Source organism: Tyto alba, unplaced genomic scaffold (genome assembly GCF_018691265.1).
Source record: "Tyto alba isolate M040663 unplaced genomic scaffold, T.alba_DEE_v4.0 Super-Scaffold_1, whole genome shotgun sequence".
NCBI classification, from domain to species: Eukaryota; Metazoa; Chordata; class Aves; order Strigiformes; family Tytonidae; genus Tyto; species Tyto alba.
In genome coordinates this window covers 4,225,977-4,252,665 of record NW_024881261.1, presented here as the reverse complement: position 1 = coordinate 4,252,665, position 26,689 = coordinate 4,225,977, and the positions used below count along the sequence as shown (strand labels likewise).

General features: G+C 50.1%; 2 protein-coding genes across 7 annotated transcripts in view; one reads left to right on the top strand and one right to left on the bottom strand.

Annotated features, from left to right (window-relative positions):
• The window catches only part of ZRANB1 (zinc finger RANBP2-type containing 1), a 46,870-nt gene extending 42,408 nt beyond the window's left edge, over positions 1-4,462 (top strand). For all 3 annotated transcript variants that reach the window (XM_042788972.1, XM_042788978.1, XM_042788975.1), the window contains exons 10-11: positions 62-291; positions 1,239-4,462. In XM_042788972.1, the coding sequence (XP_042644906.1) occupies positions 62-291; positions 1,239-1,457 (449 nt within the window). In that variant the 3' untranslated portion in view covers positions 1,458-4,462. The remainder of the gene's footprint in view (positions 1-61; positions 292-1,238) is intronic.
• A 1,709-nt stretch (positions 4,463-6,171) lies between these two features.
• The window catches only part of CTBP2 (C-terminal binding protein 2), a 72,514-nt gene continuing 51,996 nt past the window's right edge, over positions 6,172-26,689 (bottom strand). For 3 of the 4 annotated variants that reach the window (XM_042791668.1, XM_042791613.1, XM_042791753.1), the window contains 8 exons: positions 18,239-18,393; positions 16,779-16,923; positions 13,405-13,611; positions 11,688-11,902; positions 11,058-11,188; positions 10,142-10,269; positions 9,253-9,370; positions 6,172-7,806 (listed from right to left, as the gene is read on the bottom strand). In XM_042791668.1, the coding sequence (XP_042647602.1) occupies positions 7,626-7,806; positions 9,253-9,370; positions 10,142-10,269; positions 11,058-11,188; positions 11,688-11,902; positions 13,405-13,611; positions 16,779-16,923; positions 18,239-18,393 (1,280 nt within the window). In that variant the 3' untranslated portion in view covers positions 6,172-7,625. Of the gene's footprint in view, positions 7,807-9,252; positions 9,371-10,141; positions 10,270-11,057; positions 11,189-11,687; positions 11,903-13,404; positions 13,612-16,778; positions 16,924-18,238; positions 18,394-22,453; positions 23,002-26,689 lie in introns of those variants that run through there. The other variant, XM_042791715.1, reaches the window with a different exon arrangement.

Below are 26,689 nucleotides of genomic sequence, written 5' to 3'. Positions count from 1 at the left end.
GTATCAGAATTCTTTGAGCGCTGTAGTTCAGCGTCTTACCCTTTGTTTTAATTTGGCCTAGGTGTGTATTTGCCTTTGTTATGGGAACAGAGTTTTTGTTGGAAAAGTCCTATTGCTCTGGGCTACACGAGGGGCCATTTCTCTGCTCTGGTTGCCATGGAGAACGATGGTTACGGCAATCGAGGTGCTGGTGCTAACTTGAACACCGATGATGATGTTACTGTTACTTTCCTACCCTTGGTGGATAGCGAGAGGAAATTATTGCACATTCACTTCCTTTCTGCTCAAGAGGTAAGAAATAGCTCTGTAGCCGGTAGCTTTTGTCACAGCTGCTTATTTAAGCTGTGGCCTCAGCAATCTCGGTAGCCTCGTATGTTTTTGCAGTTCAAAGAATTACAGGGAGTATGCTGGCCTGGCTAATTAATGCTGTTCCCTTTCCCATCATTTGATGTGATTCTGAAACGTGTTTTTCCCACAAATGTGATGCTTATTTATAGCTCTGTAAATGGCACGTAACTTCCCTGGGCATGTGAATACAAGTGTACCTTGAAAAGTGCCCAGAAAAAAGGATTCTGACACTAACGTGAGACTGAAATAGGCTTTTTTTTTTTTTTAAGCCTGCAACATAAATATTGGCCAGTACTTGCAGTGTGCTCTACCTCTTTTTCTAATGAATCTCAACTTGTCTTTTTTTCTTTTGTAACTATGATAAAGACAGGGAACTACTGCAGTAAAGTATGTTCCTGGGGAAAGGGAGGGAGGGTCGGAAAACCTGAAGTAATTGCAAAAAGTCAGGCATCCTGTAGATGGAGGAGGAAAAAATATGGGCTAATAAGTCTAGAGAGGGCTGCTTTTTCAGCAAACCACATTTGTTACGTTTTACCAGAGGAAATGTTTCATGTCAAGAACTGCTAGACTCCTCCGAAGTGCTCCGTAAAGCCTGAAGGCCCTTTGAGGTGCCTACTGAAAACGATCAGTTGCTCCTAAACAACAGGAAGGCTCTGTTGGGGGGGGGGGGTGCACCTCTGAAGAATTGGGAAGGGAAGAATGTTTCCAGGGGCTTCAAATTCTGGTTGAAAACCGCGTCGGCGCGGCTTTGGGGGAGTCCCAGCTGCGGCGGAGCTGTAAGGCCGCCTCCGTCAGCTCCCCGAGCCTGGCTGTTTCGGGACGCCACAGGATCTTGCGGGTGATGTTTCAAACCCCCTTCTCAATCTGCTTTCTCTCCCCCGCCCCTGCAGATAGGTAATGAGGAGCAGCAAGAGAAGCTGCTCCGGGAATGGCTGGACTGCTGTGTGACCGAAGGAGGGGTTCTGGTGGCGATGCAGAAGAGCTCTCGTAGGCGTAATCACCCGCTGGTCACCCAGATGGTGGAGAAGTGGCTCGACCGCTACCGACAGATCCGCCCGTGTACATCCCTTTCTGATGGCGAGGAAGATGAGGATGATGATGATGAATGATGATGAAGGGTTTAAAAAGAAAATTACCGGCGCAGAGTGTCTGACCCAGAGTTAGTGTTGTGCTCTAGCAGTTTATCATGGAACGACCCGATTCTAGGGGAAACATGCTGTAAGGGATTTTTCTAACCAGCATGGAGAGAGTCTAGAAGCTCATCTGCTGTGTGAAGAGAGAGCGACGTGGGCTGGACTACCGTTTGTATAAAAACAAAGAAAAAGAAACAAAAAACAGCTAATTTTATTATCAAGACAGAAAAAAAAAAAAAAAAGATTTTCTTTCTGATTGTAAATCTGTCTATAAATGTACCGCATGTGGTTGTGTAAGAGGTTGTGTAATAGGAAAAGTATACCAGCATCTTAATTATTGCGAAGAAATTTTTCAAATAAGGGCACTTACGAAAGCACATGTTAGATGGATATCTCTTCCCTCCAAGATGCTTTTACAGTAGAACTTGGTATTCTACATCGCCTCCTGGATACTCTGACACATTTCCGCAAACGGCCCTTCTGTGTGAAATCTCACTAGTGCCCAGGTCAGATTGTGAGGTTTTTTTGTTTGCACAAAATACCCACAGCAAGTCATAAGCAAAACCACATTCACTATTTTACTAATATTTTAGTTCCTGCTGTGCCCATATAATAAAATCTAAACTCTACGGAACAAACTGGAAGAGAAGCTAAATTTTTCATTGAGTGAAATGATTTGTTTCCTGGAAAGGGTTTTGTTTTGTTTTTTTGTTTTTTTTTTGTTTTTTTTTTTTTCTTCGAATAGTTAATAGATTCCTTTCAGTATATGTAAGAATATTTATTCAGAGAAGTGACCTAAAATATAGGGATTTTATTCCAGTGAGCGTATACTAAGCAAAATTGTGTGAAATTTGAGAATTTCATTTTGTCAGAACTCCGTCTTGCTGTGATACAAACTGTGTATCATTTTATCATTTATTCTTTCATCAACTTAAAACATTGCTGCAAATGAAAAAAACGCCTTTTTTTTAAGGGTTACTTTTTGGTCATTAAATCTAGTGAGAATACACTTGGCAGTTTTAATTAAAAAGAAGAATCTATGCTAAAGTTTTTTTTAAAAGCACTGTGTTGTATATTTCTCAGTATGTAAACCTGGGAATTTCTTGCATGTTGATTGATGTGGCCATACTTAAACTTATGTAAGTTCCTAAGATTGTAAGTTCAGAGTATATTCTCCAGTAGAAATTTTATTATATTTGATAACTTTAGCCATGTAACCTGTAATGGATAAAGTTTATCTAAAACTCTCACTTAAACACTAAAGGTTAATGCCAGTTTTTACATATATGGTGCAATTCAGGTGGTCTTGAAAAGCACTTTTGATGGTGTGGTGGTTGAATAAGCAATTTTGCAGTAGATGAAATTGTTTTAATTAGAATTGGGAAAGAAGCCCCATAGCACATATTTTTATGTAGTTCAGAGCTATGGAAACCCTGAGGAACTTGCTGCTTTTTCTTCCAAATGCTGCTCAGACGGTGTTGAAACGTGCACAACTCCTACACAAACTTGGTGACGACACCAAAAGCATAGAAATAATGAAGTACTGTATTAATTTAGCAATTTCCCCATCACAGATTCCATTGAGGTTTATTAGGAGATGTCTTCACCCTTTTTTTGGCCGTTCTATCTCCTCTGATCGGTGCATGCGCCAATTTTCAGGTGAAAGAATGCATGTTTATCTGCAGTGTACGTATGATTTAACTGAACTACGCAGGCAACCCGCAGATACTAAAGAGGTTCTTCACAAGCATATGGTCCTGTTTCAAGTTTGCTTTCTAAATTTTTTTTTTTTTTTTTTTCGGTCCGTTTTCTCACCTTGCGAAGAAATCCTTTTTATACCTTGACTTTTAAAGCTTTTTTTTCGGCGAGGGGAGCTGAATGCAGGGTAAGCTGGGGTGAGCATTTCCCGTGATGGGAGTTGGCCTGCACCGTGTGCTCGGTGGCGTCGTTCAGCCCTCGCGGCGTCACCGGCTCCGCGTGGGAGCCCCTCCAGTCCGGGACCGAGCGTGCCGGCATCACAGCTGCTCGTTGGGTGACCAGATGGCTGGAAATTCACATCCTAGCTTACCCAGGACCAGCTCCCCCCTGCACACCACCGTCGGAGCGGGCGGAAGGTTAAGCTCCTACGGTCGGCAGGCCCCTTCCAGGGCCGTGCAGAGTTTTACCCCTCCCACCCCCCGGCCCCTTCACTTGTCCTGCAGGACCGTTCCGTTTAAGGAAGCCAAGCTTCCTCCTGACGTGGGGAGAATAACCAGTGTGAAAGTTCCCTGAGCCAAACTGGAGGAGCGCGCTTTCCCTCGCCGGAGGCGGGCAGCCTGGCCGTGGCACTGCACCGGAGCTGCGGGAAGTTCACCAGGCACTCAGCTCAGCCCCTTTTTTTTTTTTTTTTTTTCCTAAAGCATGCGCCGTGCTCTCCGCTAGTTACCCAGTCCTGGTGTGAGAGGACAGTCCTGGTACTTCAGAGCTCCTGGCTTTCTTGATCGTTATTGTTTTTTTGTTCTGGTGTGCTGTAAAATGTTCAGGTTAACACGCTTCACGGGTCATTTTGGAACTGGTGAAGTCTCTTTTTCAGAATCAAAGTAACCCAAACCTCATGTACCTGTAGATTAAAGAGATGCAACCCCCCTGCTTTGTGCTAGCACAGTAGTCAGTGTATGTTAATGGGTACTCTCCTTGAATTACATACTTGAAAGTTTACAAATACTGAGATTAATTTGCAAATGCTACCTTGCAGCTTGTCGGCAAGTTCTGCTCTTTTAGCCAAGTATATATATACACATATATATGAAATTGGGTTTTTCAATGTTATTTTCCTCCTATTATTGCTCGCAGCAGCACACGCTTTCCTAGCAGAGAACTTGGCTTTTCATTGCTACCTCCTTTACATCTGGTCGTTTTTTCTGGTTTTATTTATGAACTCCTCAGTGAAAAATCCCTGTATTTCTTTTGTTTTTAATATATTAAAATTTAGTAATTCTGGATTCTGCCAGAGTTCTGCTGCATGGCTTATGGCAAGTATTACTAGACTGTGTTTGCTCCATTAACAGAATCGGTTTGTGTGCATTTAGAGACCCGTATTTAATGGCCACTTCTCCTTTTTTCCCCTTTTGTTCAGTAACTTCCCTTACCCCCTTTTTTTTTTTTTTTTTTAGGTTTAATTTAGTGTCTTGTCACCTTCAAGCTGCCTTTTTTTTTTTTTTTTTTTTAAGCTATTCTGACATCTGTCATCACTGGAGCAGCCACCCTGCCCACCTTCCTCGAGCGGGACAAGGGCAGTGCGGCTCTGCCAGCAAAGTGAGGGCGCTCATCTCCAGCCCCAACTATTTCTCTTCTGTTTCCTTGCCCAGCCGTTTTCCCGCGGAGACCTGCGGCGTGCCGCGTCCCGCTGCTTCGGCGTGTCTCGGTTGGGAGGGTGCTCTTCCCTCGGCGCTTGCGGTGGCGCTGCAGCCGCTTGAAACCCAACAGCAGAGGGGAACTCCCAAACCCGTCGGTCGCCAGAACGCATCCGTTAGTCCCGTAACCCTCGGGCTCTCTTAATTTCCACTCCTGTGGAGCTTGTGGCACTTTTTTCCTACCTGCGTTTGCCTCCCTCCTTGGTTTTGGTGGAGAGGGAGGTTGGGTGTTGGATGAAAGATCCAGCGTTTGCCGTTCTGGGGGCGGGGGGGTCTGAGCGAAGCCTCTCGCTGTCCCAGCGCAGAGCCCGAAGCACGTGCACCCATCTGGGGTGCAACCGCTTATTTAAAAACAAATTTAAAGTCCCAGAGCTGGTTTAGTTGTAACACAACTCTAAACCTTACATCAGGTGAATGTTTTGCTCTTGGTTTTTGCCGTCGTTCCAGTGTTTCCCACACGCCTGCTCTGTAAGTAACCCCTTTTCTCCTCCTGGTTTCTCCTGGTGTTCGTGGACGAGCCCTGGTGTGCCGTGCTGATCGCTGCCAGAGCGGTCACTCATCTGCGAAAGGTGACTTTTTTTTTTTTGTTGTTGCTGTTGTTTTAAACATGTTTGAAGCTGGCACCTGGTTTTCAGTTAAATTGGAAGCAAACAAAATAAGAGATTTATACCCTAGATGCTTTTTGGTTTCAGCTTTTGGTAGTCCCTTTCCAGACCAAGCTCTTTGCCCCATCCAACACCGGGTCTGCCGGCACCTCGACGCGATGCGGAAAGGCAAGAAGGGGCCCCCCATCTAGGGAGGCTCGAGGCTGCTCACGCCTTGCCGGTGTTCTCAGCGTTGTCTCCAAGCTGTCTGTTAATCCGTAATTTCTTGAGGATGTACAAAAAAAACGTTGTGGGAGCCGTGCCTGCCCTCGTAGCTTAATGGAGAAACCACAGCCATCTTTTTGCAGCTCGGCTGTCTCTGATGTCCCACGTAAGTGTTCACAAATTGTAAGTTTACAGCGTCTGGACACGAACCTAAATTCAAGCAGCGTTTCCCCAGCAGCTCAGTTTTCAACCTGACCAGGGCGCAGCGGGGCTGGCAGGGAGTTTCTGCAGGGTTCCTCCCAGCCTGCTGCAGGGGGGCCGGGCGCTGGGAGGGTCCCCCCCGGGGGGCTGGCAGGGGCAGGAGCGGGGGGTCCCCGTCCCTGTCCCCCCCCCCCAGAACTCGCCCTGCCTCCCGCTTCCGTACCTTACGGTGCAGCCTCGAGGTCCTCAGCTCGGAGCACTGGGCAGACTGCAGCGAGAGCTCTTACCTTTCAGAAATTATAGAAATTTTATCACTTTTTATTGAAAACTGCACTGAACGCTAAATGTCCACCTTTACAATAAACAAATACAGTAACGGTAACACACTAAAACAAAACATACTTCTGATAGCCATTTTTTTTTTTTTTTTTTTTTGTCTGTTTGGGACAGCTTAAGATTTTCTTTTTTTTGTCACAGAAACAGGAATGTACCCATACAAAGGCTCAAAATAGGCCATCTTTTTAAAAACAAAAAGGCGATGATTCACAAAAGACTATGAATATAACATGTAACTAGTTGATACAAATCTAATAGGATTTGTTAAAATCAGTCACATCTAATAACACATTTTGAAGTGTTCTTGTATAAAATATCACGTGAAGAAAAGAAGACTTTTATCAATGTCTAAAAAAGTGGGTTTTGTTCATAGACAGTCTGACAAGTTACCATAAAAAGTGTTTCCTGAGACATAAGGAAATGCAACATTATTCTTGAACCCTTTCCAGCTCAAGACTTTTTCCACTTGATAAAATAGCTGCAGATTTAAAACTGAGAAAATATATTTGAGTACAAATAGTGTGTGAAACTTAATACTTTCTTCTTTTTTTCTTTTTCCTTTTTTTTTTTTTCTTTTTTTTTTTTTTTTTTCTTGCATCATTGCAGGGCGTAGGTGAATGCACAGCTACTTTATTCAGTGTTTTGGGCAGAGAAGAGACTGGCAGTTTGTTTGGTTTTTTTTTTTTTTTTTTTCCTCAGCCTGGGAGGGCAGCGGCAGTTTCAGGAGCCCTTTCTGCCCTCCCCATCCCAGGGATCCAGGCTGGAATGGCTACAACTTAAACCTGGCAGGAGAACTTCTGTTACACGTCACTGGCCCTGTGAGACTGCATAAAGGAATTTTTTTTATTATTATTTTTTTTTTTCTTCCACTTCTAAGCCAGTACTGATGCCTCCCGTTAGAAGAGGTAACCACATACAAGAGTAAGGAAAGGGCTGAAGCCACATAATGGTTTCCTCTTACATTTACACGTTAACTCTGTGAGGATTGCTTAATGCAGTGGTTTGAAAACAGGTGCAGAAGCCCTGTCCTTCCCAAGGAATTGAGGGGAAAAAAAAAAAAAAAAAAAATCTATTTTTATTCATGTGATTGATGCACAGATGAAGGAAACTTAACACACAAGAACAGAAGTTGATCATTAATGTATCACATCCTAGTTTTCAGCGCTTGGGTAAGCAGGTGCCTTCTTCAGGGCTTCTCCCCAGTCTTGACTGCTATCACTTTGTCGGTAACACTGGAACATCAATGATGCGTCTGTCCAAAATCAACATTACAAATTTTGTATCAAATTCTTTTTTAGTTCATGTATAACTTCTTTTCCAATGTCTCTTGGTCCCAAGTTTATTGAATGATTTTTTTTTTTTTTTAATTTTTTTTTTTTTTTTTTTTTTTTTTTTTAAATTATCTGCTATTGCTCGTTGGGATGTTCCCTGTTGTCCCCGTGTTTTGTGGGCTGGTTAGGAGATGGAGCTTGGGAAGGATGTGCCACTGTGGGAAGGTTGTGGGTAACGGGGATGCCTCCGGGAATGATGCCCTCCATAGCTGCCGGAATTCCTCCCGGTGCGACACTGACCATCCCGGGTGGATACCTGGGAGAGGGGACAGAGAGAGGCAGGTTTGTCACCTCGGAGCTCGCCACAGCCAGCGCCAGTCACTCACCCACCCTCGCAGGGGCCGCGGAGAAAACCAGCAGCAAAGAGGTTCCAATTCTCTACTTGAGCCGTGTTCAGTTTTTAAACTGCAAGCGCTGGCTCGACGTTAAACATTAAACCAATGCTGCTGTGTCTTGGGTCCTCCACCACACCACCGGCACCGCGCCTTGTTCTGTACCTTCTAGCAGGTTCTTCAACCGTAAGGAAGCCTTCCTCTTTTGAAAAATTGGGTAAGGAGTCCTCTTGAATGCTCGCTGAAAGGCCAAACCGATTTACCCACCCCTGCGCGTGAGCACCTCTGAACACCTACACCTGGTTTATAAGTTTTTCCCTCAGCACAACCGAAAAATGGGGTTGGACCGCGTCCCTCGGCCTTTCTAAGAGCGGGGCGAGTTGTGCGTGTTCGGAGAAACGACGGCGAGGTTGAGAAAGGAGGAGGAACGTGCCTTTCTTGAGCTGTCCCCAGGGAAGACGCGACGCGGGGTGGTGAGGGGACGGAGGGTCCCCCACCACCCACCTTCCCCCCCCCGCTGCCATCCCCTCGGGGCACGGCGGGAGGGGTTACCTGCCCGCGAAGGTGGGGAGCTGCCCCCAGCTCCTGAGGAGCTTTTAGCAAGGCTGAGCACCCTGCAGAGGCCGAGGGGAAGCCAAGGGCTTGGCCACCCCCCCCGGGGCAGCCGGGATCCGGGGCTCTTCGGGCTGTTTCAGCCTCCACCTTGGGCTGGTCCCGGGGGGGGGGGGGGGCAATCGCTGCCCGTGACCCGCAGGCGGTCGTGAGCGCGCAGGGCCAGGGCACGGGCCTTGCCCCCCCTGCCCTCTAACCTGACCGCGGGGGTTTCTCTGGAGAGCGGAGTGTTTTCGGCAATGGTGACACGTGGAAAGGCCGCCCGTGCTCCAGCCGAGTCCTCGAGCCTGCCGGCGTGCTTCGAGCCACCCGAAGTGGAGCAATACGCCACCCCAACCTCGGGGGTTGAGGTGGAAATTAGGCCAACCTCCCTTCGGACCTGTATTTGGAGTTTTCACCTCATTAACCCGCCAGCTGGGCCAGGCTCAGCAGTCAGTGCAGGGACACAAGCTTTGAAGTTAAGCCCCGGGGGGGGGGTCCTGGAGATGCTGGACAAGTGACTGCTGGCCCACCACAATGAAGGCTTTATAAATAAGGGGAGGCTTTACAGCCCCCCAGGGTTAAATCAAGCAGCGTCAGTAACCCCAGCGCCCTGACCACAGGGCCCCCAAGGAGGGGGATCCCAGTCGCCGGCTGAGCCCACGCAGGGGCTGGTACTTGGGCTCTGGCATCACTTTGTAGCCAGAACCCCAACCCCGACTCCGCGGGGGGAACCCGCTGCGGCCGCGGGCCGGGGTTGCTCCTGTTCTCCAGCTTACCTGTACGTGGCACCATTGAGCTCTGGATGAATTGCTTGCTGATCTATTACTGACCACGGAGCTGTTGTGACAAAGAATTCCTTGTTCACGCAGTTTCTTAGGCTTTCTGGGATGCGCCCTGGAGTTGGTAATAAAGGTAAGTATGTCAGGTGCATCCTAGCTTTATCACCCTCTAATAAGCTACCATTTTTTCATTCCATTCTATCTGTTAGTGTAAAGGATGGAGAACAAAAAAATATCCCGTATCCCTTGCCTCAGGAGGATGTTTTGTCAGTCCTGTGTGCAGGGTTGGAGACCAGTTTCCCGCCCTCAGTCCCAACTCTGCTTTCAGCAAAGCTGCTCCCTTGAGCCCACTGCTCTCAGGGCAGGAGCCAGGCAGGCACGAAGCCTTCCACCTTGATAAGGAGGGCAGTTTTGGGGACAAGAGAACCCCTCGTTTGCTGGAGTATCGTGATCACCACACTCAGTCACAGCAAGCGTTGGACACGCGTGCCTTCCCTGTTTTGGGACGTCGTTTTGTCGTGCAGGTGGCTACGCTCTGCACCATATTTTGGGTTAGCCCCCTTAAAAGGGGCAGCAATTACTGTTTCACTGCCCTTTTCTTCCTACTCGCGCACGCCAGTCTCTGCCATGCTGCACAAGTGCCCCATGGATTCAAAAAAAACCCCAGAACCAAAGCCCACAAAAAAACCCCCCTCGCCCACCCACAACCACGGCCAAATGCCAGAAAAGTAAAGTTTGGTTCCTCAGCTCTTTTGCTGGGAAGGAAACGAGGGTTAGACCCCTTCCCCAGCCTCCTGGCGAGACAGGGGCAGGGTGAAGCCCCGTTTCTGCCCCTCCTGATCCACGTTCCAGGGAGGAACCCCAGCTCCTCCCCGGGGCTGGGTACCTGTGATCGCACGCCGTATTTCAGTAGCAGCAGCTTCTCTCATCTCTAGCGACGCCTGCTCGCTGTACCAAGCGGTGTGTGGCGTACAGATTAAATTAGGAGCATCTTTCAATGGGCCTTGAGCAAAACTGGGAGCGGGGAGGAAAGAAAAGGAAGATTAATCAGCGTTTAAGAAAGAGAATAAAATATGTTACGAGTTGCAAAAGGCTTGTGGCCTGCTCTCTGTGCGTGCAAGCCTCGGGCCCCATCACCTCGCGGGCGGCACCGGGGCTGGAAGGAGCCCAACAGCATCTTGGAAATGCTGGGGAGGAAGCACAGCCCCAGTGCAGAGCACAAACTGAAAATGCACTGAAAAAAAAGAGCCAAGAGGGCTGAAAACCCAACCTCCGGGGTGGTTGTTCATCACGTTCCCCCAGGAATAAATGCCTGGGGGTGTCGCTGCAGCAGCGTGGGCACAGGCTGCAGGTCACCCAGCCCAGGGTGGGAGGGGGTGGGCAGCGGGGTAACCCCTTCGTAGGAGCACACTTTCCTTTTTTCTAAAAATTGTTTCTGAAAACACAAGCAAGCTACTAGCACTGCTCCCATCCCCAGTCTGCGGCGAGAGAAGCTGCGCTCCCACTTACAACCAACCCCTTCCCACCTGGCAGCAGCCTGCGGGCAAGAACGCCCAACACTCAGCACGATAAATTTGTTCTCATGGGCGCTGGTTTTTTAAAACACAGGCCGATTTCTTGTTCTAAGCTCCCCCCTGCCCCTTCGAACGTCTGTAACCCCATTACAAATGGATGCTGCAAGGTGCCGCGGCCTTTTCTCAAACCAGCAGGTCTGTCCCCCCAGCGCTGGCACTGTGTGACAAGGAGTTGGGGTGTTGGGTACCCCCCCCCCCCCCGGTTGGCAACCCAAGAAAAGGCTTTACCTAAACGGTTCGGACTCGTGAACGTCGAGCGCAGCCCCTCGTATCCGTCCCTCCTTCAGGGCTTGAGTTAAGGCCTTCTCGTCCACCAGCCCCCCACGCGCCGTGTTCACCAGGAACGCTCCCTGCCTCATCTGCCAGCAGCCGGGGGGGGGGGGGGGGGGGGGAAGAGAGATGAGGTGAGGGTGAGCTCGGGGTGGGGAGCCGGTCCTACCCCCCCCTGCCCCGGACGCAGCAGCGGGTGGCCCCCGGGGTGCCTCCGGCCGGGACTGCACCCCGCTTTTCACACTGAGAGGTTGTGCTCCCGCCCCAGAGCGATCCCCGTCCCGGTGCACGTGGGGTTTCTAGGGAAAATCCAGCTGTGGCTGGAGTCGGCCCCAAAAAAAAACCCCCCCACGCTCCCGCCGTCGTCGCCGCCGCACCACGGGCGTTGGGGCTCGCGTACCCGGTAGCACGGTACCAACCCCCCCCGTAAACACCGTGGGGAGAGAGATGGGCTGTTGGGTGCACCCAGATATTTTGGAGGTAGCCCACAGGCACCGGTTTGGGAGCGCAGAGGGACCCACCGACACTCGGGGTTCGCCCGCTGAGGAGCAGAGCGCTCCCCTCGGTCGGGCAGGCGGGGTGAATTACCTGCTTAATCGTGAAGTCGTTGATTAGGTGGTGGTTGTGTTCGTTCAGGTTACAGTGCAACGAGACACAGTCGCTCTGATAGAGCAGGTCCTGGAGCGTGTAGACCCGCTGGACTCCCAGGGACCTCTCGATCCCGTCCTGCAGGTACGGGTCATAAAATATCACGTTGAAGCCGAACGCCTTGGCTCGGACCGCGACCGCCTGCGCAGTGCGACCTGTGTGCGAGGGAAAGAGAGGGGTTAACTGATTCCCACCTCCACGCTGCTGAGCTGCCCCATAGCCTGACCCCCCCCCCCCCCCCCCCCCCCCAAAACCTGGCCTGGGGACTGCTGTGGGTAAGTCCCCCGGGACCTCCTGGGCTTCCAGGACAGCTCAGGCCACCTCGCACAGTGCTTGGCTCAAGCAAATGGGAGACGTTTGTGTTAAAATCAAAAAACGAAACGAAGAGTGAGGCCGTTAGGCACCCGCCAGCTCATGGCCCCTGGAACACGTGGCACCATCCACGGCCACGCAGGTCTGGTGGGGAAGCCCCACCGACGGGCAGCTCTGGCCATCGCAGAGAAAGAATCCTCTGCGGCGCTGCGCCTACCAAGGAAAGCCGGAAAGGAAAGGGGAAAAAAAAAAACCGCCGCCCTTATTTTAGGCAACACGTTGGTGATGATAGGGTTTTTTCCAGCCTCTCGCTGAGCGGCTGGTTAATAGGGCGTGACAATGACAACTGTCGTGGCTCGGAAGCCAAGGGCTACTACAGCCACTGTGCTGGGGAAGGAAAGGCTGTGGTGTTGCTGGAGACCCACCCCCCCTCTCGGCTCGTCCCCAGAACGAGGGCTCCGTTTATCTGGTATTTTTTCCAGCACGTGCCACCATCGCCCTGGCCCTGCCAGACAGACCTGGGCTAACCCAGCTGTCCTGCTGTACCCTCACCCACCCGCCTTGCCTCAGTTTCCCCATTTAACCGTGCTCACGTGCCAGCTTTTTGCACTAATTAGCTGAGGGCTCTGCAAGACAACAGCACGAAGCAAGCGGAGAAAACGGTCACTGCACAGAAACCAAGTGGAAATCCGGCTGCAACGTTTGTGGTCCGGCTCCCAGTCGGTGCTGCCCCGACAGCAGCCGCCCTCCAGCTGCCCTGGGGAGGGCACAGGCCTGGCAAGGCAGCCAGAGCCCCTCCCTAAACTGGCACCTCCCCCCCAAAAAATCTCCTCTGCACGAGTTTCACGGCACTTTGTAGCTGTCTGGCCACCAAGTGCTGGGTGAGCGTCTGCTGCCTGAACACATCTCCTGGCCCATCGTACGCCGGCTGGACTTTGCTCCCAAAAGGGATGGCCAGGAGGGCTGTCAGTGGAGGTGCTGGAGCTGCCTCTGATGCTGAAATTCTCTACAGCCGTGGGTGAACCGGCAGAATGGCTCAGGAAGAGCTGGGTTGGTGTAGCTGTGGCTCGGGGACGGGGTTTTTCGGGAGAGGGCAGCAGCAATACCAGCCGTGGGCCCTCTTGGGGCACTGCCAGGTTTCCTCCCATGAACTCAGCCGAGTGCTCACAAAATCCAGCTCCTTCCCCCAAAAAATCAGCGCAAGCTGTTCTCCCTGCTTCACACCGACCCAACCGCGGTGGTTCTGGTTTGGAAAAACGCTCGGTTTAGGCCTTTCCCAGGGCAGTGAGGGGTTGCCCAGCCTTCCTCAGAGGCTGACCACCGGCAGCCCTGCTTGCCCCCGTACCGAAGCCGATGAGGCCGAGCGTCTCCCCCCTGATGCGGGCGGCACCGGAGGCCACCTCCCGGATCTGCTCCACGCTCTGCACCCGCGTGCCTTCCCGCAGCGCCTGGTACAGCCACGTGTTCCGTCGGTAGAGGTTGAGGACGTGGCAGACGGTGGAGTCGGCCGTCTCCTCCACGGCGGCCGAGGGGATGTTGCAGACGGCGATCCCTGCAGAGGCGACACCACAAAGCACAACGGTGGCTCAGGGGGGGGGGCCGCCCGAGCCCCGGAGCAGAGGGGCTCCTGGCCCTTCACCCCCACGTCACCCCAGCAGCCCATCTTTTTTTTTTTTTATTTCTAATGCACCTGGAGTAACGTTTTCCAAGGGCGTGCACGGTTTAGGTACAGCAGCTCTGCAAAAACCACAGTGACCTATAATGCTCAGGGGTCCCTTACACCCCAGCGTCTCTCTGGAGTAAGGACAAGCGGAGATTTCACGTGCGACAGCGAGGCAGGAGTAACTCCAGCAGCAAAGGTTTAGTTTTGCAATAGAAAGACTTCTCCTCGTTTAGTTCAATCTACCTTCAAAGCGACTTAAATCACAAGTCACTCCTTTCCCATAATACGACCGTTCAACCACTGAATTATTTAGGGACCCGTAATTTGGTGCACTCCAGCGGGATGGTGCACCAGGTCGGCGTGGCAGGGCCGGCTTCCCCCCTGCCCCAGCAAGCACCAAAACCGAGGGCTCGAAACACCCCACAGCAGGGTTTGGGGTGACCTCCACCACCGCAGCACGTGCACCATCAGTGTAGCCTCTGCCCGCCACAAACACCCACCCACACTCCTGCGGGAGGAACCGATAGCTCCTGCCGCAAAATCTGGAGGCTTTCCCAAAATTTGGGAAGCGCGGGTCTCGGTAACAGACCTTTTATTCCTTTGCCCCAAAAGGTTTCTTTTAAACCACCGTGTCCTCGCTCGGAGCTGCAGGCATTAAGTTCACTGAAAATGCCTCCCCTATCGTTGCCTTGTCCAGGCTCTGGCTCAGTAACGTGTGTAAGGGTGTGCTTAATTTCACATCTATTCAGCAGAGCAGTTAAGCACATGCTTACACCCCACCGGCTTCAACGTGATTTAAACACACATTTAAAGATGGATGGGTATTTAAGTGCTTTACTGGACTGGGGCCTTTGAGTAGAAACCATGAAAAAGTAGGAGATAAAGACAGAACAAGATATTCAGAAAATCCTCTTTCACTGTGAGGGGCACTGCTTCAAAATCAAAAATCTGTTTCCCATCCCCCTGCCAATATCCCTGCTCCCAGGAGCTGCTCTTCTGTTTTTAAAACTGTTTTCCACCCTGTGGCTGTTGGCAAGACCTACAGACACTGGGAGAAAAACCGACTGACCCTACAAGGTGAAAATTCCACACGCCCCCCCCTGAACACAGTCTGCCTACTCTCCCTTTCAGGTGATGGGGACGTGATGCTCTGGTCCCCCGTGAGCTCTTAAAGCTGATGCTGTCTCAGTCGATATTCCCCATCTCTTCCTCAGAGGGGAACTTTGAATTTACCTCGGGGATGTGGGTGCAGCCCCGAAGCCCCGCTGACCTCCTGCCCAAGTCCCTAGCGAAGCCGGAGGAGGGTTTCCTGAGAAGACCACCCGCTGAAGGATCAGGCAACTGCTCCTGGCCTGTTGCAGGCAGAGGCCGTGGCTGCTCGCGGGGGAAGAGGAGAGACAAGAAGGCTGGGGGGCACAACGGGGGGGTCCTGGCAGCGCTGCCCATCGCCCCGCCGAGGGTCCCCATCACCCACCCTGCCGGCACTTGTCCCTCTTCTGACGATTTTCTCCCCTTCCCACCAGCTGCTGATGCTGTTATTTACTCTTGTGCCCGCCACGGGCAGGAGCTGCTGGCACGGGGGGTTAAATACCCACAGTGGAGGGTTCAACCCCAGCGTCTCCTTCTGAGGGGGGAGTGTTTTCCAGTGGGTTAAAACTGGTCCCAGCAGCCCGGCCAGCAAGGCACGGGCGGCTGCTAGCGCACGGCCAGGCACCGTGTTTGGGCACTGGTCATTTATTGACCGCACAGTTTAAAAACTACCTTATGGAAAGCAATACCGATTAAACTTTACGCTACATTTGTGGGTAGTCATTACATTTTCTACTCGAAACCACATCATTTGGCCACCCAATTTGCCAAGTATAAAAAGAAGGATTATACTGCAGTATCCCATTACTTTATTCGTTATATTTTTCCTTTCTTGATGTTCAAAGCCTCAGAACATTGCTATAATGGATAATAACAATAAGAGTTAAAAACATGAAGAAACCATTACACTGAGAAGACGCTGTTCTCCTCTCGAAAAAAAAATAATTCACTATATTGAGAATTGCTTTTTTAGGAATGACTATTTGAAACCCTCTTATCGCAATTATCTTTGTAAAATGGCTCACGTGAAGTGGCTGTTATTCTTCACTTCCCCAGAGATAACCTTTAATACAAGATATCCTAAACACTACTGTAGGACTGCTTGATAGACTGAATCTTGGGCGCAGATGATCAAAACCGGTTGTAACTCAGCTGCTAAAATCGTGGCTACAATTAAGCTCTCGCAGCTGGGGGTGTGCAGCCAAAGCTCTCTGTGACCATTCAAACCAGTACGGAAACTGGGTGGCCCCAGCACCGTGGGACAGCCATGCAGGGCAGCCTGCTCACACCTCCTAAACCCCGGCGGGTAGCAAAATCCCATAGCTGGACATGGGGGCTCCTCCCTGGCAACGCGACCCTCTGTATTTTAGCGGTCCATGTAACGCGTGCCCACGGTGAGCATCTTTCTCAAGTTCCCGAGGCACCTTTGATGAGACGGCAAAGGAGGCAGCGCCAGCCCAACGCACAGTTCCTGCCCATCGCCTTCCCAGCGGGGTGGGCACGGCTCCCGGAACCACATCAGATCAAGAGATCCATCCGGCTTCACGAAATACAACAAAACAACCTTCCTCCAGTTTTTCTAAAACTAGATCAATTCTCCTGTGCCAGAAACAGAACAGCCATGCAAATATTTGTCGGTACAAGGCGGGGGCACCTGGAACTAAGCACAGCATAGGAACGAGGGGCTCCGTGGGGCACTTTTAACACGGTATGAGCCGAAAGGCTGCCTTCTAAAACTGCACCATTTTGTTTACTTCATGGCCAAGTTTTCTTGTCGTAAGACTCTCTACATGCAAAAAATGTAAACCGCACCTGTAATTTTAGGGGCTGAATCAATCCCCTTTGGGAGGTCCTGCCCGCAACTCCGCTGGGCCAGCAGGCTCCCGTGGGAAGCAGCAGGCGCTTGTGCTGATTTTAAAGACTCGTGAGGACACAGGAGGGAATCGGGGTGCAGAGCTGAGACCTACCAAGCTCTCCCGCAGCTTTGATGTCAATGTTGTCGTAGCCACTGCCTATTCGAACAATGACCCGTAAGGCCTTGAACTTCTCTAGATCTTCTCGAGTTAGCGTGATGGTGTGGTACATCATCGCCCCAACAGCTTCATTCAATACCTGGAACAGAACAGAGAGGTCAGGAGCCACCAGGACAGGACACCTGCAGCTCCCAAAACAGGAATATTGCACGGGAAATTGTACGTTTTTACTGCTGATCTACTGTTTGACCCGGGCACGGTGCAAGTCGACGCTTTCAGGTGTCACCAAAACCATCAGGGGTGGGACCCACCGACATGGAGGCCGTTCCCTCTGGGAACAGACTGCATGGACACCTGAAAATTATGATGTTACATCTGGGGAGACAAGGCAGAGGAAAACTGAGCCAGCCGCTCACCTGGGCCCTTTTCTGCTAATCCTTCCGCTTCCAACCTGCAGGAATTCGGCTTTTAAAAAGAAATCAGGTTTTTCAGCAGTATCTATTATTTTTGAACACAGCTGTGTGTCACTCATAACTCCACAACCTTCTTTTGTATGTTGGAAGTACAAATACCTGTCGCATTGTTCAAATCATTCTTTCCTGTATGTTTTCAAGACTACCTAAAAAGACTGGTGAGAGGCTGCACCCTGTCCCCTTCAGTGGAGATTCAAACCTTCATCGGCGCTCACCATAAGCTACCTTGGTGCTCTGGAAACCCAAACCTGACCCAAATTCTCCAAGACCGGCTCATCTATTATCCACCAACGTCTCATTAAAATCTCTGTCCTCCTTCCCCTACATTTAATATTTGAAGCACTGCAAAGATCAGCACTGATGCTATTTGTAGTTCTCTCCTCCAGATCCTGGAAGTGATCGCTGATCACTTCAAACCTCATTTGGGTTATCTAAATGTGCACAAAGAATATTTTCAGAAGAAGTATTGACAAACAGTTGAGTTTCAAAGCAGAAACACCCAACTACTCTGCACGTACCTGCCTTTACACTGCCCCAAACCTCACTGACTCGCTGCTGGGGAGAAATGAGCTGCCGGAGGAGCAGCCAGCACCTGAGGAGACCCACCAGCCGCAGCGTGGGACGGTGTTAGGAAAGGCAGAGCAATTGTGCTGCACCACGGGGAGGTGCAGAGTGCTGCCACGGCTACACTGAGCACGTGGACTTCAAAAAAGTGAGAAATGTTAATAATAAGGATGAAAAAATCTGATGCTAAGAGATAAGCTGACTTTTTTTTTTTTTTTCCCCCCCAAACAACATCTGGTTTTTAAAACAGCCTCGCTGAATTTTAATCCGCAGGGACTTCTGTTGACGTTACCCGCTGATCGACTCGAAGTGCAGCTTTGTACACTTTATTTTTTTTTTTTTTTTTTTTTCCTCAAGAAGAACTGGAAGAGGAAGGCCAGAGCACACCGTCCCTGCCGCCCGCGCCGCTCACGTTACCTTCTCGTGAATCTCCTGAGTTGATTGTGCGTCACAGAATGCAACCGTCGCCAAATCCTTCAAAATGGGCATCTCCACCGTGCAGTCCCTCCCGTCCAGCAGTGCCACCAAGGGCCGGGGGTGCATGGGGCCGTTCATGATTTGAGGGCGAATACCTGGAAGCAGAAGGAGCGCGGTTTTTACACCGGCGGCAGCGGGAAGGTGCCCCCGGCAGCGCTGGTACCCGCGCACCGCTCCTGCGCCGGGCCAGGGGCAGTGGCACACGGTTTCAGCTTGCACAACGAATTTCGGGGGGTGATGGCACTGCAGTGCCAAGTTTAGCACAAAGGCTTTTAGCACAAAAAAAAATACCCCCTGGGAATACAGCTGCAGTTTTTCCCCGGATGAAGAGAAAAACCAGCGAGACTTGCTCTAGGACAGGGATGGACCAACCCCATTTCAGCCACCTGTGATTTCGTGGGGACGTATCTCCACTGCGCTGATCCTCACCGACACAGGGCACCTTTCAACCAAACCACATAGGCCAGAGCTGCCGGCCCATTTAACCATTTTATTCAGCGTTTTAGGAGTGAAAGCCAAGCCACCTGCCTGCAGGACGGCTGGGATTTTGCTCCACAGACGTACGCTAGCACTTGGTCTGTTTTTTTAAGGAATGACTTTACCATTTTGACCACTTCAGAAAGACAAGTCCAAACAGACATCCACTGAAGAATAAGGATTACTGGAAAATCACAGAAAGAGCAGGACACTCAAGACCTCTTCAGCATACTGGCATCTATTCTGTTTTATTACCAACTACCAAAAGGCTTCAAGGTGGAAACGGCGAAGCTCAGCTCACTCTGTAAAACCAAACCCCCGTCTATCGCCCCATCCCGCAGGATCCTCTGGGATGTGGGGCTGGAGCCAGCGTGAAGGACCTGCGTGTGCAGGACAAAACGGCTGCAGACCCCGCTCGTGCCAGTGCAGGACACGGCTCCTCTCACGCTTACACACACCCCGCCACGGGCTGAAACTATCTGTATTCCGGGGACTGTTCAGCTGCGCTGTGTTTTTCTCATTTCACAGTGACAAGTTCTCCAGGCTGAGGTGAGGAAAGGAATGATCACCACCAAGGGCCGCAGAAGGCCAATTTTTATATCCCATTTATTGCTCTGCCAGGGATTAACCGGTTCATTTTTTGGACAAGTCACTTAGAAATTTCTACGCCTCCCTTTACCACTCAGTAAGGGAATTTATTACACCAGAACCGTACAAAGTACCTTGGCTATCTTTTTTGGCTACTCAGGTGGTTTCTGAGAAAAGCGTAGGTGGGGGTGAGCGGGTGCTCTGGGCACAAAGTGGTGTTTCATTTCTGCTGCTGCACCATGAGATGGCCAGGCCTGGAAGGTCTGGGTTCAAACCTTCAAATCCCTGCCCAAGCATCACCAGCAAAGCCCCCCCTCCTTACCAATGGCAATGAGGGATTAAAACTAATTAGAAGAGCAACACACTGATGTTTTGCTTTGGGTTGGTTTTTTTTTTTTTTTTTGGTTTTTTTTTTTTTTTTTGTTTTTGTTTTTGTTTTTTTTTGTTTTTTTAATAAGGGAAAATTAAATGTTCCTTTTTCTCCAGATTTCTGTTGTGTAAAGTATTAGCAAGATCTCTACCAGCTGATGTGTATGTGACAGACGTGGATGCTACGGGCCAAAGCGATGCCTCCCAGACTGCGCTGGCTCCAAGAGCATCGCCCCGGCGAGGGATCTACGCTGCTGCGTATGAAACGTGGGATAACGCGTACTTAATTTATTTTACATGGGAAAAAATAACCCCCATGGAGACAGGCAGGTTTAATGGAGTGGGTTTAATGGCGCTCTGTTCCCGTTTTACTGAATCTGCTTTAAGAAATGAAGAACCAACCAACCCAGCAGACCTGACTGAAGATTTTAAGCATTACATGTGAACGTTTTTGGAATAGGTCCTTCTCTCTGTCTTTTCTACTGAGATCTCCATTAGCATGTACTGGAAGTAATACATTATGTTTGCATGCGTTTCATCCAGATGGAAGTGCGACTGTGTCAGTACGCAGGGTAGAGTGCCGAGACGATTTGGATAACTGAAAGAAGCTTGCCATAAGCAGATAAGCAAGAATAAAAACATGTACAAATCTCAAGAGTGCTTACACAATCCTCACGTGAAGCACTACACCGCAGCTAGATTATTTTCTCAGGTTAACAAGCCAGTGAATTATAACACTGACTTAAACGCTTACTAATGTGTATGATCTCCAAGGCTTAGAGCATCACCTATCAGCCTCACACCGCAACCGTAAATAAAAAGGAATCTGATGCAGGGGCAAGGTGGTCCCAGCCCCGGTGGCCACCATCCCCGTCCCCAGGCCAGCCGTATGCCTCTGTCTGGGCAAGCCAAGCTCGGAGCTCGGTGCTCACCAGGTCAAGGACCATCCTCAGGTAGAGCAGCGGGCCCACGGAGGCTGGTGTCGGCTTCCTGCGAGCCTGGCACATGGAAGACGAAACCACAGGTTATCTAAAACTTTGACATTTAATCCGAGCCCCAAAATAACGGTTTTATTATGCTGCCATTACATAAGCTTCTTTGAAAGTCAAACAAAACGCAGCTTTTTTTTTTTTTTTTTTTTTTTTTTTTTTCCTTTGGAAACAGCATCTGTGTCTTTGCTCGGGATTAGGGATGTAATTGTGCATGATGACACAGGCTTCTTAGGCATGTCACCCTCGCCCGCACACAAAGTGCAGTCGCCGAGGACGAATGCTGGCTGGAAACTGCGAGGTAGTCAGAGGAATGTCTCTCATTTCTCCTACTTCAATGAGGGAATTTACTTCAGCTTGACAAGGAAAGTTTTGAAGCAAATCAACACGAGGTGAAGTGCCTAATGTAGGGAAATTACGTTTTCATAAAAACCATTGGCAGGTTTGCAACTTGAACCACGGTATATCTTCCTCGCGTGCCTCTCTCGTTGCCTCTCCATCACCCTGCGTCTATTCTTCACCGTCCTGGTCCCTACCTCTTGCATAAACACATTCAAACCAAAACATTAGGGCTGACAAAACCAAGCTCAACTCAGTCCGCTTTTCTTTTTGCCCGAGCTCATACAGCACATTTGTTCTGCGCGCAACTGCTTCATTAAGAACGAGGTATGCCACGGATCAGAAAGTAATTAAACAGCCAGACACTCCCCGCCCTGCCCGCCCCCGCCCCCCCCCCCCCCCCCCCCCCCCCCCCCCCCCCCCCCCCCCCCCCCCCCCCCGGGTCTAAATTCTGATAAAACATCGCAGTCGTTAACCCTTTTCGCTCTGCCACGCGTTGCTAAACCGCCGGGCTCTCCCCCGCCGCGGGGTAGGACGCTGTGCAAACCAAGCCCACGGCAGCAGAGCAAGCTGGGGTGATGGGGGTGATGCTCTCCTTGGGGCTGGGGTGGGAGCAGCTCCCAACTCCAACAGCCTCCCAAATTCGGCGGGGGGGGGTGTGTGTGTGTTTACCCCCCCCTCCATCTGACGCTGATTTTGCCGACAAACCCCCAGCCGTCCTTGCAAAGTTGTGGCAAGTATTGTTCAGTATGTATTTTTTGAGGCGTTTTCTGCTGCCCACGGGCTCTCGCCAGCCTTGCAGGGAGAGCTTGCTAAGGAAGAGGGAGAGGAGGAAGGGTTTATGGAAAAAAAAGAAAAAAAAATAAAAAGGTTTTGCAGTCGCATTGAGAACTCAAACTCCACCCCGGCTCACAGGCAGCGCCGCTTGTTGCACGCAGCCCCGCGTATAAAGTGCTTTTGTTTCATTTTTAATACACAAAGCCTGCTTGTCCTCTCCTGCTGCTCCTCCCCTTTGCCACCCACTTGTATCCGATCCCAATGGCACCCTTGCCAAGAGAATTAGGGAGTGCTCCCTGCTAAATGGCAGCCTTTGTGTGACCGCAAGACGGCTGGTACTATCTCACAGAAACAAAAGCAGAAGCCATTTGCCTAATTCTTATTAATCTCAGTTGCCTATGCCACGCAGCATTAGGAAAAAAAAAAAAAAAAAAAAAAAAAAAAAAGGAAAAGAAAAAAGGCTTTAAACACGTTCACTTGCAGTATATAAAAGTGCATCAAGAAACAATCCTGACACTCGCTTGAATTACCCGTTCACAACAAAGTAGCTACAGTTTTACACTCAACTACACACTTTATTAAACAAACAGAAAAGAAACAGGAAATTTCCCCTTGCCTGGAAAATGTTGCCTCCACATTCTTCTTCTTATTAAAAACCACACATGGCAGTGGAGGAGGAGGGAGGGAGGAGGAAGGGGGGGAACCCACACACGATAAAATACTACCACTTTTCAGTGCGTTGCCTCTCCTTTCGTCTACGAGGGGGTATCTTCAAACAAGCAATCCCGCGGCCCACAGCTGCAACATCTCAAGACAAATGTCTCTTTGAACACGGAGGGAAAAGAAAAGGCTTTTGTCCTGAGCCACAGAAGAATAGTCTGAAATTGCGAGAGGAGTTACAGTCACCTCTGCGCGGCTCCCAACTCTTCAGAGCACTCCCTCCAGACTTTGCCGAAGCTTTTAACTAATCGTAGTTCTTTCCCAGCCGTTGAATAAAATCATGTGAGTGCCAGCCAAAAAATCTTATGCTATGCACACTAAAGGGTTTGTATATGTCACAGTTGCTTTTTCCCCCTTCCACTCCCCTCCTCCTATTGACTTGCACATACGGCGTTTTTTTTTCGAGTTGTCTCAAATGGATTTAATCTGTGCCACGCTGCGTTTTATGTTTGTTTGGGTTTTTTTTTTTTTTTTTGTGTGTGTGGGTTGTTTTTTTTTTTTTGTTAGCTTAAAAATGAAACATGCCTTTCCATGTGGAGTATATTGAACGAGGCTCCAGAAACAAGCTGATAGCCTTTAGCAGCAGCAGCAGCACTGCGAAAACAAACACAAAGCACTGGGGGAAAGCAAGGCTGTGCCGATCTCATCCAGCACCCAAAAACGAAGGGCCAAATTCTTTCCCGACCTGTAAATCAACTGGTTTTCAGCATCAGAAACAACACTCGCTTCCTGGCAGCATTCACATCTTCTTGGAGATGTTCGTCTCCTGGTCCTGCCCAGTTTGTCCCAAATAGGTATAAGCAGCCCCGTACCATCCTCATCCCAATCCCACACCCCTGCAGAGCGCGGGGAAGTGCCGCTCTGGGACACAGCAAAGGAGGGCAGCTTGTACCCACGCAATGCCCCGTCTCCAGAGCACGCAGCAGCTCACAGCTTGGAGCAGTTGGTTTTTTTCTTTTCCCAGTTGCCATTGTCATTGCCAGCAGCAGCAACAGCTAGAGACAATCCTCATCCAAGAAATAAGAAAAAAAAAAAAAGATGCATCTCACTCCCATTTAATACTGTTAGCGCTGCATTTTACTGTTTATCGTTCCCTGGCTAGGGAGTGGTGCAAGTTGGTTAACAGAGGGATGTAGGCGGCCTTTGTGCAAACTACCTTGGATCCAACAAACTGATTTTCACCCATGGAAGCCAAAACTGAACCAGAGCACTGCCGGTGCCTCGGCAGTACTGGCTGCAACGCTTCACCTGGAAGAAATTCAGTACAATCTGTCAGCAACAAGCTTAGCCTCTGCAGAGCTGTGTTTGCCCATCACCATCCCACTGGTTCAAGCAGCATCATCCCTCCCCTCTGCAGAGTGGGGGGTGTGAACCACCCAGAGCCGGGCCAAGGGAAACAACCGGGAGAAACGGGCAGCAGTTCAGGGGCACAGGCAGCCCCCTAACAGACAAGTGTCCCACGGACCCTGTCGGGTGCTTCTGGATGCCCAGGAGAGTCCTGGAGTTGGAAGACAGCGTCATGAATAAGGAGAACAGAAGTTTATTACCCAAAGCCGGTACTGCCTTGTAATATAAACGTCAGAACACGTGTCAACAACCCTAAAATCCAGTCTCTGAGTACAAGACAAGGGGATTTAGGCACACCTTTCTCTTGAACTTACATTGCCATTGCTTGGGCACTCCAAATCTTCCGGGGGTTTACTGACGCAGCCATCTGCCCCGTTTTACAAGCCAGAAAGCTGGGGTGCCCCAGTGCCTTTCTGAGGTGGCTCAGGGGTCCCCACTCCTCGGTGGCCCTGGGCCACCCCCTCCAGGGGCTGTAAACCAGCACTGAGCCTGCTTCAGGGGTGCCCGGAGGGGAAACCTCTGGGAAACCACTTCTGTGGGTCGCAGATAGCACATGGGGTGCTGGTTTCAAACCTTAGCAGTATCACCTGCAGGCAGGAAGGCGTAAGAGTTGCGAAGAAAGAAGAAGAAATGTTGAAGAAAGGTTTCTCTGGGAGGGGGATGCTTTCGGAAAGCACTGCAGATGCTGCAGGACCGAGAGGACCACTCTCCTCTACTGCGGCACACTCTCAAATGATGCTCCTTCTTTCACTTAACTTTTCCTGTTAATAAATGCTTGTGAGAATAAACTGACGTGAAAAAAATGAAGTAAGACACAAGTCTTTATCTCGCAGTCAGGGGAAAACAGAGATATTTACTGGTATTTCTAATTGTAAATACTCTGGAGGCACTTGGTACTGTACAGACAGAAGCCACACAATTACACAGCCAGTCTAGAAAGTAACATCAAATATCTTTTTTGTAAATAATCATGGTGTGTTTTTTTCTAAAGCAAAGCATCTTTGAAACTGCCAGGGTCCTACCGGGAAAAGACTGGGAAATTTTCTTGTTTGGAGGACACCTGGGTGTTTGAACTGATGCTCGTAATGCAGCTGGAGCTGACGGGCCCCACGCTCACAGCCAGGGCTGCTGCAGGGAAGGGGGACGATGGCAAACTGGAGGTGACTTCCAGCCTGCTGGGAAAAGCCACAGGTCCACGGCAGTCCCCTCCGGCGAGGGAAATCACGCTTCAGAGAAACGCCTGAGCTCCAGAAAGACGGGCAAAGAGGCAGCAAGGCCCATCCTCCTCCGTGAGGGGCAGGGTCCCTGCCGGAAAGGAAAAAACTCCTACCTGCTGTCGGGAAGAGCCTGTGCAAACTCCTGACCTCTCCAGCACATTTCTTCCCATCGACACGTAAGAACTGGCTTTTTGCCAGTTCCCTTTTCAAATAACTTGCCAGGGCTTCCTTTAAGAATGTATTTTTAAAAATTCACAGGAAATTCCCATATAAAACGGTATGCTTATTAGCCGATACAAACACCACGATTACAGTCCCCAGCTGAACTACAGAAGCAGACAGCAACCGCACAGAAACACTCAGTAAAAATACGTGGAGTATATATACACGGTATTTTCTTATTTGAATTCTTGTAGATACACACTCCAGAAACAGATACACTTCTTCACCGACTTTTGCGTACACCCATTAAAGCACTGAGATAACCCACTGCCGATGCCATGGGGATGCAGTCTTGGGGGAGGAAAGCCAAGCACGAGATTTGCAAACCTCTGGAGCACTCCTATTAAATAACCTTTGGACTGAACTAAATCTCATCCAGGAGCACTCTAGATACAGCCGCAAGCATATAAACTGGTGTAATACAATAAGAAAGTAATGGACTAGTGATGCACAGCCTCTGCTGTATACCTGCCATATCAAATCGTCGGTGTTTTGGTTATTCCCAGGCTGTCAGGTTGGTAAATCTGTGTCTATGAACACCGACCTGTGACTTTTCGCCCCAGCTCACACGCGGGTTAACAGGAGCGACTTCAAGGGGAGCCAAGCGAGGTCTTAGGGTGAAACTCCCAATGGCCACGCAAGGCGATGGGAGACAGGGGGGGTCTGAGGGATGTGCTGCCCCAGGGGCCGGCCAGGGACCCCGAGAGGCAGGAGTGGGAGCAGAGGATGGACGGACAGACGGATGGGATGGTGAGTCTGGGGGGCAGTGGGAGCTGAGAGACAGCAGAGCAGATGGGAGAGGCTGTATGGGGTGGTGAGGGATGATACCAAGAAAGCTAAAACAAGAACCTGGGGGAAAAAATGCTTCCTCAGAGGAGTTCAGTTTCTTGTATACATCTTTTTTTAAAGAGAAGGATGGGAAAAAAAGGGGAAAAACACAGTTAGGGTTTGTGTTGTGGTTATGGTTCAGACATCATACAGACTCACAAGCTGCCCTGCTACTCAGAGCTGAGCTTTGCAGCTCCTATTAAAAACAATATGGCCAGGTAGCAAAAAAACCAATAAATTCTCCTCAAACGTGCTCCATTACCAAGCCCAGTGCTGAAAACAAATCGTACTCGTAGTGCTCAGTGGATGGCTAAGTGGGAACCTAAAAAAACACTTTCACTCCAGTGTTCCCACTTCAGCTGCAGTACACATTCTTTACGTTTCATATGTATGATGGTCACCTGAGACACAAATTCCAGCCATACAGCATCATGCAGGAGGGATGACATCCCACACCAGCTCTCCTTTGGGTCCCTCCCTATCTCTTTATTCATTTATCTTTTCCCTTCTATCCAAAT